Genomic DNA, 19,630 nt, shown 5'->3' with positions numbered 1-19,630 from the left:
GTATCCTGAAGAAGTGGCTTAACAAATAAAAAGTTGTGGGTGGAATTGTTTCCTTTATCCATGCTATTCATTTTCTCCATAAGGGGATTTATACATAGGAGGTGATTAGAATGCATGATAGCACAGATCACATCTGACAAATGATAAACTCTAGCCACCTTTATGAAATATTTTCCCAGTAAGCCACTTAAGTTCACTGAACAAAAAAGCTTTTCTTCTTTAATAAGTTAAAAAAACAAACTGCTTCATATATTAATAAATGCACACATGTCACTAGGATAAAAAAAAAATCTTGGTGGCACCTGGCTCATTTTACATATATTTTTACTAGTTACCTGGTTTTTTCGTACTCTATTAAGCTATAATCGGAATTGTTACTATCTGTTACTAGGAGACTATATTATGGTTTGTCCTCAGCCAAATGGCATGCTTTTAACTGTTACAAAATCCACAGTAATGTCAGGTATTTACCAATCTCAAAGAGCATAACCCTATTTTTAAATCTAAACCTGTTTTAACTTCTGTCACTTGAATAAAACAGACATTGAATTGTTTGCTATTTTACAAATGTTGTTATCCCTTTCGGCCTAGATATGCTTGTGTTTGAAGGATTTAAGGAAGAGTTCCATAAGCCTAGCTCTTCAGCTGACTTTTGTTTTTTCAATAGTCTTTGGGCTGAGGTTAAGAAGGAGGTAATATCAGAGTTGGCAATATTTTCTTGAGTTATTAATTTTTAAATTTCACATTCAAAAGAAATGGCAGTGGCTTCAGCACAGATCATTTCTTTTGACAGAACGGAAAGGGGAAGAAACTCATAAATATTTTCAAAACCTCCCCAGTATGGCACACTGTGACTGGTGATCAATGGATCCTCATGCTTTGATATGTTACAGCGGGAACTTTCAGAAATGACTTACTGGGTTGTACATCTGATTGAACAACTGCTCAGCTTGCTACATTGCAAAGTTGGGGAGGCATTGAGGCACAGACAGAGAAAGAAGGAAAGATCCAGAAAAACAGCATTAGCTCAACAAATCCAGTGCATTCGCACAGACGAGTTGGTCGTTAAAAAAGAAGAAATTTCAGTTTCTAAACATTCCACAGTGAAAGTGAGATGCTCTAGGGAAATACAAATGTTGACTTTGGCTCCTAAAAAAGAATAGCTGGAATAAGAAATTTAAGGTTTGTGTTACTTTCCCTTTCTCAAGTTAAATAACCCATGAAATAAAGAAAGCTGTCCACTTTTGATGATTCATGAAGTGCTGGCCTCCAGCAATGAATCAGAAGAAGTACTTTTGGCCAAGTCTGCAATTTATTACCTGAACTTCAAAGATGGTAATAATAAAAGATTAATTAAATCTTATCATTGAATTTATAGCTCTTCTTTTATATTAACACAAGCCTGAATTTTCTATTCGGTCTATCTTCAGAAAAATACAGATTAGCAAACAGCAGGTTAGCAATAGCAAAATATCAGTCAGACTTCATTGGATTAACTTAAATGGGAAAAGAAAAAAAATTTAAATCAGCAGGACCAAAATACAGTCTTATCCATTGCCTATTACCAGTTTCTACTGTTGTCTCCGGATTAATAGAAAATATAATTTTCAAAGATATTCTATCATGTTCCAAGTGCTTTAGAATCTGTAATGTTTTCTTGTCTATTTTGTGTTGAAGATTTAAATTTTTGTGGATTTAAATGTGCTGAATATTATTTTAAACAGCACTCTCAAGTTATATTTTCTAAATACCTGCACTATTTATCTGGGGCTCAATGTCAAGGTGTAGAAGGCGAAATAGTGTAGAAACTATTACTTTGCTTTAAGCTAAGACACACTTTTTAAGAGCCTCTATTACTCTTTCCTTCAACTTGAATGAAGTAAATGACAATGTTATCATGGTTTAAAGAAACTCCCTTCTCAGGTATAATATTAATTGAAAAATTACTAAAGAGCATAAATCGTATTTTGAATTGCCATTGCTTCTCAACTGATTTCTAATCACATAGGGTAAATTTACTCCCCCATTTTGAACCTCAAATACTCTTTTGAAAGACAAAATGATCCATACGTCAATTATCAGCCTCTTCTCAACTCTTGGGTGTCTATTTAAGATTGATGAATGCACTTAATTACAAAGGACATTCATAATTTGCAATTATGCATTATTTGGTTAGTATCATTTTATCAGCCTCACTAGTATCAGTAAAAATTTCCTCACACATGAACATTTATAAGTAGTGGGATGGAATGTATAAGGGAGTTCCTTTTCTGCCTATAACCATTTGTCATCACAAAGTATTGAAGGCATCTTAAATTAACACAGTATAATAAAGGGTTAAAGTAATCAGGTGTCTGAATGTTCTCCACAAACTTTTATGTAAAAACTCCCTTTACCAATGTCAAGCATTGTTTACAAGACAAAAATAAGTTTAAATCATCGTTTGGATTTCATTGCCACTGGCAGACAAGGTTTCTGTTCAACGACACACATCTACAATGTTGTGTAGATTTTATAGGAAAAATACCTGGACACTCACAAACCTTGAGGAAAATTCCATTGGGGATTTTTGGTGCATTTATGACATAATAAAACTATTATGTTTTCAGCTTTCATTTAGTAAACTTTTATATTTAATTCACAAGTCACGTACCCTTTTATTTAAAAAGAGGCCCAGACACACTTAAGCTTTTATAGCTGCTTATTTTTCCATGAGTAAATGATGTGTTTATATGTATATTCACATACTGTTGGCTTACATTTTCAAATATTTCATGTAGATCTCAATTTTTTTAAGGTGATGGGTATTTGAGGTTTTTACGGAACTATTTATTAGCAGAAATTAAAGACTACTGAAAAAATATTTTAAACTTTTGAATTTAGTCCATGCTAGACAGCCAAAAATAAAATAGCATTTGCAGGTTAGACATAAATATATTTAAATTATAATTACCCTATTTAAACTCACTGCACTATGCATTTAGGAGATAGTGTAAGCAAAGATTATGTATATACTTAGAAATAAGTTATCTTTTCATAAATGAAATAGGTCCTTTACAGCAAGACAACCATATTTGTTACTTTAATTCTAGTGACTTGGTAGAATGTTAAAATGCTGTCAGGAATAATGCTACAATGTTTACAGGATTTGGTCTGTGAATTTCAGTGTGTGGTGTCTACCTGCTAGTCAAAGGAAACCACACACTCTGAATGATCTCAGGGGCAAACCACAGCTATGTTGAAAGAAACTATACTGAATTGCATAAATGTTGATTTATTAAACCAGTCAAGTCATTACATGAAAAGTATAAGCAACAATATGTGAATCTCTTCCTTTTAATTACTAGTGGATTTCAAATTCCCATAGATGATTTACACTAAAAAGGAGGGTGTCAAGCATGTACCTATAGAAATAATAAATGGAGCCCCCTGATCTCCATAACAACGGCTCATCAGAGTAGGTGGAGGACATCTTTCATGCCCAGGTCTATTTGAGGCCATCTTTCTTCTCGACTCAGCACACTGTGACTAAGGTAAAATAGTGCAGGGAATGGAGCCAATGAATTTCTCTCTTTCACAAAGCTAGCTTAGAGCCTGCCTTATGACCACAAAACTTTTATTAAATAAAAAATATTTTTCATAAGTTCATCCCTTAATATGCATATCATAGATAACATTTTGTAGAGCACATTTAAATAGGTCAGGAATGTATGTCATATACCCAATACATCACAGCCAAGTCAATCTCCATTTAAACACCCTCAAATGGGCAATTTAAATTCTTTTATTTATTGTTCAAGATTTCTGGTTAACTAAACATTGCTTGAAATAAGTGAGATGATGAGTGGATTGGGAAATACATTTTGCAATATAGAGATTTTCTTGCTGTTTTGTTATTAAAGGATTTGATTTGTGTATTTATCTTTTTCTGTATTCGCAAGTAGACTTTCTTAGTGTAAAATTTCTCATAACAATTTCCTAAAAATCTCTCTAAAGTAAATACCATATAGTAACATTTCAGTTATATATTGCATCATACAAAATAGTATATTGAATTTTAAGATATCTAGAGTAATTCCTTCACAGATATGTGATTCCTTCACATCCTTGACCATCCATGTCATATTTTTCATAACTTTAGCCAATAAATCCCCATCCCGGTGTGTGCTATGAATTATACATAGTCAAATTGTATTATATGCTTTGTTTGATTGTTTAGATTCTTATCATCTCTTTTGAATAAGTTTATGAGTTGTCAAAGGGAAACAAAATGCTTAAACTCATAATGTTATGAGTTTTATGTGAACAATGAGTGCAGACATACCAAACAACACAGGGAAAAAGTCAAAGTAACAATGCATGACTGGAAATGCACTCCACAAAAATGTCTGGGTCAGAAAAAACATGTTAATGCTGCCATGTAAATATCCTATTTCTTTTCCAAAGCCTTCTATCTACAAAAAGTTTTCTTAGACAGTAAGGCCACTTTGCTCAAATATAAATAGTCATTCTACAGAGATGGGACTTAACAATTTTGGTGAACCTCTAGAAATTTAACAATGTCAGAAAAGCTTTTTGCAAAGTTCTAATACAAAAAAATGACCTACATCTGAAAGTAGCAAAAGTTTATTAACATCTAATGTGGCTTCTGGATTCTGTGATTTGTTGAAAACATTTCTATTTTTCTTTGTTGATAGTTGAGATTTGCCCAGAGAGTAATGGCTGGTTTTTATAATATTTTTAACTTCTGCTACTATTTTCATCTATTTTTCAAGTTTTTCTTAAACAGGAAACCCAAGATAATTTTTCAGGTTTACAGACAGACTTGATAGACTTCTTAGCAATAAAGTTAAGAGTATTTAATTAATTATTTTATCAGCAGACAGCAACAGATAAGGGGTTTGTTTCTTTTTAAAAATGTCTCTTCCTGTTCCATTTTATAAATTCATTTTTAAATGAGCATGATTTTTTTTCTTAGACTTCACTTACCTTTTTTAACTGTGCTTCCAATTTGCTACATTCCTCTTTCTTTTGTTCGATGGCTATTTCTAGAGATTTTAATTTGGAATCCCTTTTCAGCCCTGCAGAGGCTAATGAAGATGCATGTTCTTTGAGGTCAATTAAACTAGACTGAAAGAGAAAGAATGTGAGTGAGTAAAACACTGAAATTTCTACTAGCAATGCCTTCAATTTGAACACATTGATTCTATACATAGCAATAAAGTGTGCAGTAGACAGAAAGGGTAAATATAATCTTACTAAGGTAACAATAGTCAGCTCTGGTCAGGAAATTAAAGTTGGCCAGCTTACAGAATGAGTAGGATCTAATTGCCGTAGAATCAAATGTGACCCAATGGTGTGGTCAGTAAATGCACGTTTCACGTCTCAAAGTCATGCTAATGATGTAAGTCCCAAGGTGGTCTTTACATGTCATAGCAAAACAGACACCCTGAACCTTCCGTTTACATTTATTGCTGTCAGACTATGCAGACTCTGAGACAAATATGAAAGAAAATACTGACTTTAATGCATCTGCTCCCAAGAGCAAGTCAAATATAAAAGAAGCCTCCTATTACATTTTTATCAAATCCCATTTCTTTAACAGATAAATGATGAATGGTTTTACAAACATCTTCTGGAAAATCAAACATAAAATTATTTTAAAATTTAGAGTAAACTTTATGTTCACGTCCTTTGCAATCTAGATTTGACAGATATGATGAATCTTTCCAACTCAGACATGGGGTTACCTAAAGTGTTCCAGTCACTAATCATGTCCAGAAACCAACAGGTTCCACATATAGTTTGAATTCCAAAAACTACAGAAATAAATAACTTGCATATATCACTGAACATAACTCTGCAACCTAAAAGAGCAATGTTCGTCATCAAATATGAAATAGCAACATCTAACTATGTGACTCAGATGTACAGGTTTTACCCCAAAACAGACTCCATGTATTTCCTTCTTACTCATTTGCATCACCTAGGAAGATACTAAAGACACAATGGTCTCTCTGTAAACAATGTTGGCTAATAATTTACACTGGGTTGCTTCATGGACACTGGAATGACCTTGATGATAAAAGTCACCATCATCCAGCAAGGTGCTTCTAAAGCCCTCTGAGGAACAGGTGAGCCATTCTCATTCTTCACATCAGGAAACTGAGGCTCACAAGAGCTGAGCATCTTGTCAAAGATCACTTAGCTAATAAAGGCAGATACAGGTTTCAAACTCAGGTCTACAATTCCAATTTCAATGACCTTTGTCGTATCATTCCCACAGAAATAACAAAGGATATTATAATCTAGTCACTTTGTCATGGTGAAGACATATCATCACTCCAATTAAATTATAAGCTCCTTGCTTATGGCAACTGCATATTGTTTTCCTTTATAAATTTTAAACTGCCAGATGCAATAGCCAGTTTTAGTCAACTTGGCTAGGCTCTAGTCCTCAGTTATTAATCTAGGAGTTGCTAATAGAAGGCATTTTGTAGACATGACTAAAATCTACCATCAGTTGACTTTAAGTAAAGGAGATTATCCTTAGTATTCTGCATGGGACTGATCCCATCAATTGAAAGGCCTATGAGCAGAATTCAGGTTTCCCTGAGGAAGAACAAATTCCACCTATTGATTGCAGCATCAGATTCTGTCTAAGACCTTCCAGTCGGCTTTTGCTGATGGCCTGTTCTGCGAATTTTGAATTTGCCTAGCCTCTGTAACTGTGTAAGCCAATTCCTTATGATAAAGTTATTAATCTGTAGAAAACGTTTAACGTGGTTCTGTTTTTCTTGCAGAACCCTGACTGACACACCCAGCCCAATGCCAAGCACACCATGCAGAAACAACAAATGTTTACCAAAATGTCTATCTGAAAGTCATACAATGTTGGCATTATTTACAAAACTACTTTCACTTATAGCTTATGCTCCACCACTTCATCAAGATCTCTTTTCATTAGAAGTTTATACATTGATTTTAAGGTGCAAACTGACAAATAACGCTTGCAACCGGTGAAGAACGCTATAAACAAAGTCAAAGCTTCCATATCTTCTGTCGCATACAAACGACAGTCATCACAGATCCTCCAACTCAGAATCAGCAGTGGAAGCTAGGAAGAGAACTCCATTCTTTATTTTCATAACAAAGAAATAAGCTCCTTTCTAAAAAGCAAGTAGGTTTAAATTTTAGGAAATATGGATTTTGTTTCTGGGTTTCCTCAAAACTCCTCTTACTCATCCATTCTTTTCCTTCTTCATCTAGATTCCTAATTTATTCAGGACTTTAGTTTGTATGGAATTATCAGTACCACATGAGTGAGGAAATACTGCGGAGCTAGGAGATAGACAACTGTGCTGTGGTAGCGTCCAGCAGGGTGAAAGGTCTATAACAGCTCTAAAGAAGATGGACTGTTACAGCAGTCAAAAGTAAGTGTGAAGGGGCCAATTGCAGGCAATCTCCACGTATCTCAGAGCTGTGAGGATTAAATAAAATAATGTGTAATTACTGCTTCTCAAACTTCTCCACCAAACTATCCCCAAGAAAACTGAGAGGGTTACAGGGATCCCTTGAAGAATGGGGGAATAGCCCAAAGCATCCTCTTCATAACCCCCAAGCAAGAATTTCTTTAAAGTATAAGATTTTACTTTAAAAACACAGGTGGCATTTATATTCTGTATTCATGTTTGCTATGGTATAAAAATACAGCTCTAAATTATTTACTATAATGTAAAAATAATATGCCAGAAGAGCAGCCACATTTAAGCTCTACCTTGGGGTCCAATATGGTACCACATCTCCTAATCTGGGAGTATTGGGTGGTCCCTCTGAAAAGTACAGATGTATGCAAAGCACTTGACACAAGGAATAGTACATAGCAGACATCCAATAAAGTAGAGCTATTGTTACTATCATCATCGCTGCTGTTGTTATCTCAAGCAAGGGATCATGGGCCTGTGAAAAACATAGAATCCTTTAAGCCATGCAAATGTGGTAAGACATAAAGAAAAGTTTCAAGGAGCTACATTGTATATGGTTAGCAGAGCAGAGAAGATAGGCATAGGGCATCACAGATGAAGGAAGTTACAAAAAAAAAATTCCTTTAAATTCAGGCAGCTTTACAAAAGAAAGGTTACCACATTCCCCAAGCCTTCACACAGTGCCTCCTACTAAGTCTCTAGTCTCTTGCAGCTTCATTGAATGTGGGTTTATGAGGACTATCAATGTGGTTCATTTGTTTTTCCAGACTCACCTCTTTCTCAGTCAGTTCAGCCTGTAAAGCATTGACCTTCTCTTTCAGGTCTTTGTTCTCTTTTCGGAAGGATTCTATCTCTTCTAGTCTTTCCCGATCATCTCTTTCTCGCTGTTCTTTCAAGCGCTCAATTATTCTCTCCTGTAAGGCAATTAACAAAAAAGAAGAGGTGAGAACCCATCAGTGTATATGCCAAAGCATACCGTGAAAGAAAATAAGAGGCAGTACATCTAAGAAATGCTCTACAGAAATCAACACACACAAGAAACTCAAAATTGGATTCGTGGGGAGGCTGTGCATGACAGCACTTGGGAAGGACAACCAATAACAGCTTTTGACTTGTTAATAAAAGTTAATATCACAGGGTTGCAAAGGAACTTAATGTTCAAGTTCTGTGGCTGTCCTTGGTTCATGGTAGTATCCAGCAAATTTCTAGAGCAGCTCTAGAAGAGGGAGCTTCAGACACCAAGACTCCAGACCTACCACAGCCTTGCACAGGAAAGGGGAAGAAGTAGAACATGCCTCTTGGCTCCGCCCTCTTTGCTTAGCCTCTCCATTTGGCATCAAAGAGCCTTCATTGGTTTCTGAAGACTGTTCTCTGGCTAGATGGGAATGAAGTGGGGCAGGACCCAAACCCTCCAGGACTTAGAGCTGGGACTCATTGTGAGAACCTGAGACAAATAATCAGTCCATTGTGTATGTGATTTTCCAGTGTGTCTGAGGATGTTTACTTCTGTGTTTTTTCAATGGTTTCTTGATAGTCAGTAGAGACTCCAAAACACTGACTGAGTTTGAACAAAGTTCAGCAGCAGCTTTATTTGATTGAGGGCTTACTACACGCTAGGCACTGTGATGTGCTCTCCTCATCAGTCCTCATCACAAGCGCAAGGGCAGATCCAGTGCTCTTGGTGACAGAGTAGAGGTGAGGAAACCCAGAGCTCCGAGATGCAAGGTGGCCCAGGTCATAAACAGAAGGCCTCCCACATCCCGGGCTCTCTGACTGTCAGCCACACCCATGAGACCACACTGCCACAAACATACACCTGGAGCCATTCAAGGAGGTCTGCCTTTGACTTTCACACTGAAATGGAAACACTGCTTTGTAGACTTGTTTTCCAAAAATAGGGAACCTGCCTGATATCAAAGTAAGAAACTTAAACAAACACACACACACACACACACACACATACACACACGCACATGAAAATTCCATCTGCGTAAAGCTTGAGTTAGATTTCTGAAATTAGTTTGAAATTATCCAACACATATCTAAACTTCCTCTCGGATGGCCATGTTAAAAAATACTGGTGCAACAACTGTGGCCAAGGATCCTGATACTATCTTTTATATTCTTATAATTGCATAGTGCAAGACAATGCCTGATAAATAAGACAACTGTAAAATAGTATTTAATGCAGAGGGAAGTTAGTTTGAACACTTAGCCTGTGATTTAAGATCCCCCAAGGAAGTAACCGTTCTACCCCACTGACAATAATTTATGTATCTAATGCTTTCGGCGGAGGAGGTACCATTACTGTTTTCCAATTATTTAAAAACACTTTAAATGAAATATATTATTATAAGAGAGGAGGCAGAAATATAACAAATGAATCTATAAATTGCCTATATTTGTTTCTTCTTGATCCCAGACCTAGTTTACCCACCCATGACAATGGTGAGTGGATGACTATGTGATCCACAAGAGAAGGAAATGGCCACAGTACATGGTCAATCTCTCAAGGGTTTTTAATGATTTCAGCAACCAAGCCCTTGCTGCCTTTTGCCTACACTACAACCGATTACCCAGCCACCTCTCCGTCCCATCCCTTCCACTACATGGCTGTTGGAGTGACATTTCTAAAGCTCCAAAAGGACCTGTCGCCTCACTATTTGGAAACCTTCCCAGGAATCCCTCTGGCTGGATCACGTGGCATTTATTCCCACTCAGCAGCCTTCACATGGTTTCATTGCATGATCATCCTCCCAGCCTCACTTTCAAGAGGGCAGCATTAAAATCCTATGAGTCTTTTTGACCCGTAGCTGGGCAAATCATCTGGCATACAACAAGAAATTAAAAGAGCTGAAGGAAGGAAGGAGAACTCAGTTAGGGATCATCTTGGCTTCAAAGAAAAGGTAATAAAATTAAGCAGACATGTTAACAGCCAGAAGGTGTCAGAATCGTTTGGAAAGTAGGTCGATTTGCTCTAAGCACTTGTACTATTGACTGGGCATTGATGACAAAAAAAATCAACAAGCACTATAATGTTTTTAAGTGTTATTGATGATTCAATACTACAAAATATTTCTCCGTCAATCACAAAACCAATTTAACTGTCAGCCGCGCAGGGCCAGATGTCAAAAACATGTGTTAAAAGGCCCTAATATGCCATGATGTACTTGATTAACAACTAACTTGCAGAAATTCCAACAATGTGTTCTTGTTTTAGTCTTATTTGCATTGGCAAGCATTCCTTGTGCACTCATCTGGCTCTGCACAGGTCTAATCTATTTGTGCTTTATCACAGGGTGGGAACTAAATTACAGTGGCCTCCAGCTCCACTATCTGGCTTTCTCAACTGCTTATCTGCTATGTGGCTACAGCAAGGCTTGGCGAGACCAGCTTTATAAATACAGTGGGTTCCGTCTCTTGAGCTTCTGTGTGTCAATCCTAGAACCAAGTCATATTCAATCTTAACTCACGGAGAGGCATTATTCTTTGCACTCTGTTAATAGTTGAATAAGTTCCTGGAAATTAAAAGGAATAACATACTCCCTAGGATGCCATAATCCAGGGGAAATGGTGAATACTGCCTGATGGATTCTTTTCATCAGCCAAGAGACAGCAAATAATTAAATGTACTTAAAAATTCATGAGTTTTTATTAATCATTTTGTTTCACAGCATGCCTTGTTACAGGGGGATTTGTGCAATTAAATGTGGATAAAAATGGGACTTGTGAGCAAAACTCCATTTAAAGAAGATTGTGATGTTGCCAAAAGCACAAAGATCTTTGAGTTTTAGTCTTATTCTATCACCTGTGAGCTACGTGGCCTTGGGATAGTCCAGAGGAGGCAGCGAAGTCTCAACCAAGGACCAGCTTAGACAGGGTGGAAACAGCTTCCAGGAGCAGTGGGTTGAGAAGTTAGCATGTGCCATGATTAATTAATGATGTCTCTCCAGGCCCAGAAATGGGGGATGATGCTGTACATGTCAATATTTTTATTTCTGGGCAAATCATTTCACCTCATTGAGCCCATTTCCCATCTTAAAATGTAAGAGCATAGATTTAGTGTTTCTCAAAATGTAACCTTCTGACCACTTGGATCAGAACCCTTCGGTATATTTAAAAATCAGAGGTTCCTGGGCTCCACAGCAGAGCAGCTGAATCAGAATCTCTAGGAAACAGGACCCAGGAAACTGTATTTTAAGAAACCTCCTAAATGATAAGATTATTTGGATATACACAAAGGTTTGACGCATACTGGAATACTCAAAATAAATCTTCTATTATTTGTCCTAAGATAGAGAACTTTGCCAGTCCCTATCCAACGGTTTTATCTGTGCTTTCCAAATACACTAGGCATTCTGATTTTGGCACCTTTAAAAAATTCCCTCCACATCCATTGCTCTATGTTTGCTTTTATTCTTCATCGCTATGAAAAGTTAAAAAACAGATGCAAACAGAGTTTGGAAATAAATAGCTCACAAAGCTGGTACACAGAGTTCTTTTGTTTGACTTGAGCATCATAATTTTTAAAAATCTGAACTTGAATGTTTTGAAATAGACCAGGGACCTGCAGCTTACCATAGCCACCAGTAGTCCCTACTACACTTCAGCAAAGCCACATCCCTCATTTTTGTCCCCTCCCTGGCCCTTCTAGTCGTCTAAGTTCTCAACTCCTCATCTGTAGTCCAATTCAGATGCCATCAGCCTGAGATTGCAGATCAGCAGACTGAATAATTCATTGTCAAGGGAGTTCCAGGACAGCATGAAACTTAAGAGGTCAGCTAATAAAAATGTGTATTTTGAAGATGAGGTACTGAGACCCTGAGAGAAGAGGCTTGCCCAGGTGATGCAACTATCAAGCAGTAAAGACAGTCCAAGGGGCCAGACTCCCACAGACCTCAGATTCCTTCCCAGACACCCCCTCAGCCTCAAAGGAAGTACTTAAATAAAGGGAGTAGTTTCAGATTTGGGAATTACTTTGGGATTTAAGCTAGAATAAATCAAATCTTAATAGGGTCCAGAAAAAAAATAATAAAATCCTGCCAAGAATTCATGACATGAAAAATTATATGGTATATGTTTACTTCTGTGAATTTTAAGAAAGAAATCAAGAGGTAGAAATGGGGTGATATCATACAACCCAAATATGTTAAATGAACACATAAGCATTAATAGTTTTTGAACAAACATCCCCTCATTCCAATTTTACAAATAAAACTACTACAGAGAGCTCTGGAAATAAATTATTAAAAGATGAAAAGAGAATATCTTTCCCCCAAAAGTCATCTTATTAAATATTCTTATAAGCTTTCAAGTAAAACCTTACAATTCTTATAATTTAATCCTGAAGTTATAATCTTTCAATGTTTAAATTGTTACAGGATTTATAACTTCATTAACCAGCAACTGTTTCTCCTCCATGGTTTTTTTAAGCAAAATTAATTTGGAACTACATACTAAATATGATGTCAAATAAGATAACTCAATGTCAAAATGTACATTCTTTTTCTTACAAAAGCCTCATTTTAATTGTTTGCTATATTTTATTTTATTTACATTCTGGGATACATGTGCATGATGTGCAGGTTTGTTACATAGGTAAACGTGTGTAATGGCGGTTTGCTGCACCTATCAACCCATCACCTAGGTATTAAGCCCAGCAAGCATTAGCTATTTTTCCTAATGCTCTCCCTCCCCCCACCCCTTCCAACAGGCCCCAGTGTGTGTTGTTCCCTTCCCTGTATCCATGTGTTCACATTGTTCAGCTCCCACTTATAAGTGAGAACAAGCAGTGTTTCGTTTTCTGTTCCTGCATTAGTTTGCTGAGGTTAATGGCTTCCAGTTCCATCCATGTCCCTGCAAATAACATGATCTCATTCCTTTTCATGGCTGCATAGTATTCCATGGTATATATGTACCACATTTTCTTTATTCAGTCTATCATTGATGGACATTTGGGTTGGTTCCATGCCTTTGCTATTGTGAATAGTACTGCAATGAACATATGCATGCATGTATCTTTATAATAGAATGATTTATATTCCTTTGGGTATATACCCAGTAATGGGATTGCTGGGTCAAATGGTATTTATTGTTCTAGGTCTTTGAGGAATTGCCGCACTGTCCTCCACAATGGTTGAACTAATTTAGATTCCCACCAACAGTGTAAAAGCATTCCTTTTTCTCCCCAGCCTCGCCAGCATCTGTTGTTTCTTGACATTTTAATGCCTGCCATTCTGACTGGCGTGAGATGGTATCTCACTGTGGTTTTGATTTGCATTTCTCTAATGATCAGTGATGTTGAGCTCTTTTTCATGTGTGTTGGCTGCATAAATGTCTTCTTTTGAGAAGTGTCTGTTCATGTCTTTTGACCATTTGTTAGTGGGGTTGTTCGTTTCTTGTAAACTTGTTTAAGTTTCTTGCATATTCTGGATATTAGACCTTTGTCAGATAGATAGATTGCAAAAATTTTTCTCCCATTCTGTAGGTTGTCTGTTCACTCTGATGATAGTTTCTCTTGCTGTGCAAAAGCTCTTTAGTCGAATTAGATCCTATCTGTCAATTTTTGCTTTTGTTGCAATTGCTTTAGACATTTTCATCATGAAATCTTTGCCTGTGCCTATGTCCTGAAGGGTATTGCATAGATTTTCTTCTAGAGTTTTTACAGTTCTGGGTTTTACATTTAAATCTTACAATTTTTAATAGGACCATGAAGACTAGCCCCAGAGTCATGGGTCTTTTTGTAGCTTCCTTTTTTTTCTTTTTTTTTAAATAACTTTTTAATTTAACTCCAAAAATATGCTTACCCGTCTTTTTAGAGCTCCTAGGTTTTTATCATAGAGCCTTGGTTCTCAGACTAGAGTTTACATCACGATGACTTGGGGAACTTGCTAAAGTGCAGATTCCCAGGCCCTATGAGGTTCTGATTTAGTAGGTATAGATGGGGCCTAACAATAGAGACTTTCAACAGGAACTTCCTGGTAATTCTGAAGTAACAGAAGAGAAGCCTTCTTTAGGATACACTGGCCTAGGAAACCCATGGGCATTTAATCTAATTCCCCCATTCATCAAATGGGAAATTTGAGGCCCTGAGAGAGACAATCACTTGCCAGGCTCACCTAGTTAATTAATGGCCCCTCAGTTAATTAGTGGCATAGGTGGGACTGGCCCCTAGGTCTCCTTCCAATTACTTCATTACCCCAGAGTTTATAGGCTACTGTAACAGGGAATATAGGAGATAATGCTATTACTCTAGTAGGGCATTCCAGACGAGAACCCTCACAACATCCCATGCATGTGTGGACAAATCCTGCAAAGTGCTGCAGGATCAAAAATGATGAGAAAGATGAAGAAAAAGAACACAATAAAATCTACTCCCACACTTTAAAAGTTAACATTTCTTTTCTTGGTTTCAAGCTAAATTTGAAAATAATGCCAATAACATGGGCCTAAAAACTGCGCCAGCACATTCCATGTCCAACAAACAAACAAGCCGTCCCTCCTGAGAATTCCTAGAGAACTTTACCTGCACTGGCTCTTTGACATTCAGGAAGCGTTGGAGGAGAGAGCATATGCAAACTCAACTCCAGGGTCTGATACCTACAATAGGTGCCCAGAGAATGAATGAACTTATTTAGCCAGAATGAAATGGACTGGAAATCATTTTAAAAGTAAGTAAACATAGAATGAGCTATTTGCCTAAAGGATTTTATTCATTCATTCATTCTTTTATTCAAAGTAATCCCCTTAAATGTAAGTCAGAAGGAAACCCTCAGGATGGCATCCCATCCCCTTCAAAGTAAAAGCCAATTTTTAAAAATCTTGTCTCACAAGGGCCTGTGAAATCTGCTGCCCTTCCTCTCACCCACACCCTTGTACTTGCTCTCCCCTCTGCCAGGGCTTTCTCCCTCCACAAGGGCTCCTGGCTCACCACTCACTTTCTTCAAGTGTTTCCTTAAATGTCACCTTCTCAGCAAGCTCCTACCTGGCCATTCTACTCCAGCACTCCCTGTACCCCTCCCTGCCTTCTTTTCTTTTATAGAAAATATTACCCTCTGAAATCCTAGGTATGTCACTTATTTATTATCTGTCTCCCCATCACCTCCACTAGAGTCTAAACTCCATTAGAGTCAGGATTTTCACCCATTTTCTTCTCTGCTGCATCCCAAGGCTCAAAAGAGGACCTGTCACATGGTGGGGGCTCACTCCACCAGTATCCAATACTGAGTGAGCATCCCCGATGCAGGTTATGCTGGGCACAGGGAATGGAAAGATAATACACACATAGCATATGTTTCTTGGGTTTGGAGTCTAGCAGAGAAGAGAAATTAAAAACAGATAAATGAACAATTAAGAATGTGACATGAGCTCTGGAGAGTTTATAGTGTTCCTGAGACATAATGGGGATACATACCTAGGAGATGTCCCTAAGGAATGATAAAATAATAATAATAGTGATAACATTACATATACTATTCTAAACACATTTCATATTTTCATGCATTTTCTCCTCAGCATAATCCACTGAGGTGGCTACTATTATTACCCTCTTTTACAAATGAAGAAACTGAGAGGTTAAGTAATTTGTCCAAAGTAGAAAGTATCAGACCTAGGATTTGATTCCAGGCAGTCTAGCTCCAAAGTCCACATTCTTGACTACTGCACAATACAACTTATCATGAAGCTGACCTCTCAGGAGAGGAAGAATTAAATTAGCAGAGAGTGAGGAATATCCTTAGCTGGGAAATAGCATCTGAGGCAGGAAGGAGTATGGTACACTTGAAAATCTAGAAGCCCCACATAACTAGGGAACAGAGAACCTGGAAAAAGAGAAATGGGGGATGAGGCTGGAAACGAAAGAAAGAATGAGGGAGGGAGCAGGCACACAGAGTGGGGGCTTGCCAGATCAGATGGGAGAAGGGACCCTGGGGGCCAGGTAGAGGATTTCAAATTATGTCATCATAAGAGCAATGGTAAGCTAGTGAAGGTTTTTAAGGAGAGCCAAGAGTGATGTAATCAGATTTGCATTTCAGAAAATGCCCCTGACTGTAGTGTGCCAAGTCCACTGAAGAGGGCTTGTGTGGGAAGAACAAGGACCAGCTGGGACTAAAGGTAGTGTTAGCAAAAGAAGAAAAGCAGGCACATTTAAATGCATCGGGATCAACTTTCCCCAACTCTGTTTCCCCATATCCTGATTCCCCAGTTTTTGAGTGCATGCTCACCTTCTCTGACAGAGCTTCCTCTAGCGTCGCCAGTGCAGTATCTGTATTACTGGAATCCGTCTGCAAGGACTTCACTCTGTCTTTCAGGTTGGTCAGTTGCTTGTCTTTATCCCTAAGTTGTTCTTGCAAGTTTTCAATCTAAAAATAAAAATCAATATTTTAATGCATATTTGATTACATATCCTGGGCCAAAATTCCTGAAGTGGATCTATTAATAAAAAAAGAAAGAAAAAGACCTGAAATGATAGAAATTGTCAGTAGCTTTGATTTAGACAAAAGGCCATTTTGATGAAATCTTCATTTCTCCATTTAGTTCAAGTCTGTCTTTAAATGGTGATACAGAGGAGCAGAGTATCTCCCTCCATACAAAGGTAAGCCCTTCTGACACATACGTAATCACTATTATTTCTTTGTATTTCTATCCCTTTTACCAGCCTTTTAGGTCTCAAGTCGATAGGCTTGAACTTGGTACACTGAACCAGGGAAATATTATGCAAGATTAATTCATTGATTAAACAGACATTTACTGGAGAGCCCATTCTGCACCAAGCACCATATCAGTATGTGGCAGATCCCATGTAGCCTATTCACTCACTCCTTTATTTCAGTATTAAAGTTTGTGATATGCCAAATGTTGTCAAGTGGCTGTTTCAAAGTAACCACATGAAAAGCCAAGTAGGTTATCACCAGCAGACTGTTAATGGGAAGAACTTGTGATATAAGTCAAATGTAACAAGTACTAAACACTCCATTTGGCAACTAAGTCATGTGCTGGCAACCAACCAGCCACTTTTATCCACTATCTGCAGCCTGAAATAAACACGCCAAATAGCCGATTACAATGCCTGTCCAGGAGCAGCAGCAAGGACTTTCTCCTGGGCGTTGAGGACATTATCATTCATGTTTTTATTCTCTGCTTTCAAACCATGTATTTCTTATCTAAGGATTTAAAAAAGCCCCACTATACAAACAATTTATTCGTATTAAGGGTTTTAAAATGACAAGGAAAAAAAGCAGTACAACTCTAAGATAAGTCCATTCAAAATATTTGCATTCTGCACCCAGCTTTCTCAGGGAATCATTCCAAAAGTATGTTTCACAATGTACACTCAAACAAATTTTTTGATTACTTTATTCCCTTAGCATGTATCTGGAATGGTAATCCAAATAATAATAGTAATCCCAGTAGTAATGAGGAGGAGGAGATGATTACAATGACAACGGAGGTGGCAGCAGTAGCAGCCTCAAAAATAGCTCTGGATGCAAAGACAATGGCTCTGCTGACCTTCAATCTGGAGGACACGGTCTTGGCTAATTTTTTCAATGGCTACAATGGAAACCCGTAAACTTTGTGGCCTAACAAAGATGAAATTTTTTCTTCATTTCCTTCCTTTCTTCCAGCCTCCTTCCATCCTTCGTTCGATCTTTCCTTCCTTCATTTTTTTTTTCTTCTGCCTTGAGATAGACAGCTTAGAAACTCAGGTTATAGGTCAAATAATTATTCTTTTCCTTCATCAAAATGTAATGTGTTCCCATCCAGCTGCCACTGTGAAAATTCATTGCTACTCCATGGAAAACACAGCAATTCAGAAAGCATAATCACCTCCAGTCAAAATAAAGGCTTCCTCCCTTCCAGACAAATGTTCACACAAAAATACACATGAGTAAGAATATGGATGGTTATATGTCAGAATAATACTGGTTATGTGGAAGAAGCCAGCAGCTGAGAGGACTGACTCTTGGAGACAGTGTATGTTATTACTTTGAATACACCCAGGGATACATTTGTGAACACAGGTGTACGCAAATCCACAGTGGTTCTGAGTAAACTGATTACACCCACTGGCCCACCCTGGGAGACAGTGCCCTGGGCATAAGAGGAGGACATCAGCCCTGGGGCAGTAGTAGGCAGCAATTTCAAAGGACTTTGGCCACGAGAAATAGAGGCCAAAGGAAAAGTGGCTGTGCACTTATGTCACAATCCCTGGGGCCTCCTCGTATAACCGGAAAGACTAGGGAGACTGAGGGTCAGGGTCCTACTGGCATGCAGGTAGGGGTTACGAGCTGCAGAAATAGGGATGGTGGAGAATGGAGACGTGCGATCTGTTTATCTCACATCTAAGAACCCAGCAGAAGAGCTAATGATACTGCAGGCGTGACTGACTAACAGAGCTGGAATTAAAGATGCATTTATTGAGCTAGGGATGCACCACTTAAAGAAATGCTGCAAAAAGATCACCAAGAATGACTCTTAAGAGAAAAAAATAAGGTACAGAACAGTGTGTAGCATATAATCTCTTGCATAAAATTTGAAACACTTATAAATAAATATATCTGGAAAAAAATCACAAGAAATTTTAATTTTTGTAGGGTAAGGTCTAGGAGGCAGAAGGAAGAAGGAGTTTCTGGTTTTCATCTTTGTACATTTGTGTAGATTTCTGCTTGAATTTTCTAACCATGTGGGTTTTATTATTTTAAAGTGTCAGTCAGGGTTATCCAGCTGGTAAAATTACGAGCCATTTTTGGTTTATATTTATATATAAAATAATAAATACTATATACCCGAGTAAATAATAATTTAATAAATAACATAAATGCCTACTTAATACTAAATTGTCCAAGTTGCCAGCAGTTACAGATTGTTGGTATATTTATTTATTTTTTTAATGGGATCTAAATTTTTTTTTTAATTTTAGGTTTGGGAGTACATGTGAAGGTTTGTTACATAAATAAACATGTGTCAAGGGGGTCTGTTGTACATAACATTACATCACCCAGGCATTAAGCCCAGTATCCAATAGTTATCTTTTCTTCTCCTCTCCCTCCTCTCACCCTCCCCACTCAAGTGGACCCCAATGTCTGTTGTTCCTTCTTTGTGTTCGTAAGTTGTTATCATTTAGCTCCCACTTATGAGTGAGAACATGT

The 19,630-nt window shown here is 37.5% G+C and overlaps 1 protein-coding gene across 18 annotated transcripts in view; it reads right to left on the bottom strand.

Annotated features, from left to right (window-relative positions):
• The window catches only part of ERC2 (ELKS/RAB6-interacting/CAST family member 2), a 969,867-nt gene that overhangs the window by 498,704 nt on the left and 451,533 nt on the right, over positions 1-19,630 (bottom strand). For 12 of the 18 annotated variants that reach the window (XR_008523745.2, XR_008523744.2, XM_054552033.2 and 9 more), the window contains 4 exons: positions 16,706-16,843; positions 8,258-8,398; positions 4,990-5,130; positions 918-953 (listed from right to left, as the gene is read on the bottom strand). Coding sequence is in view for 16 of the 18 variants with exons in the window: in XM_054552033.2 (XP_054408008.1) it covers positions 918-953; positions 4,990-5,130; positions 8,258-8,398; positions 16,706-16,843 (456 nt within the window). In the remaining 2 variants the exon portion in view is untranslated. The remainder of the gene's footprint in view (positions 1-917; positions 954-4,989; positions 5,131-8,257; positions 8,399-16,705; positions 16,844-19,630) is intronic. The other 6 variants (XM_054552037.2, XM_054552039.2, XM_054552040.2 and 3 more) reach the window with 1 other exon arrangement.

The sequence above is a fragment of the Pongo abelii genome, chromosome 2 (assembly GCF_028885655.2).
Source record: "Pongo abelii isolate AG06213 chromosome 2, NHGRI_mPonAbe1-v2.0_pri, whole genome shotgun sequence".
Lineage (NCBI taxonomy): Eukaryota > Metazoa > Chordata > Mammalia > Primates > Hominidae > Pongo > Pongo abelii.
This window is presented reverse-complemented; position numbering and strand designations above follow the sequence as displayed.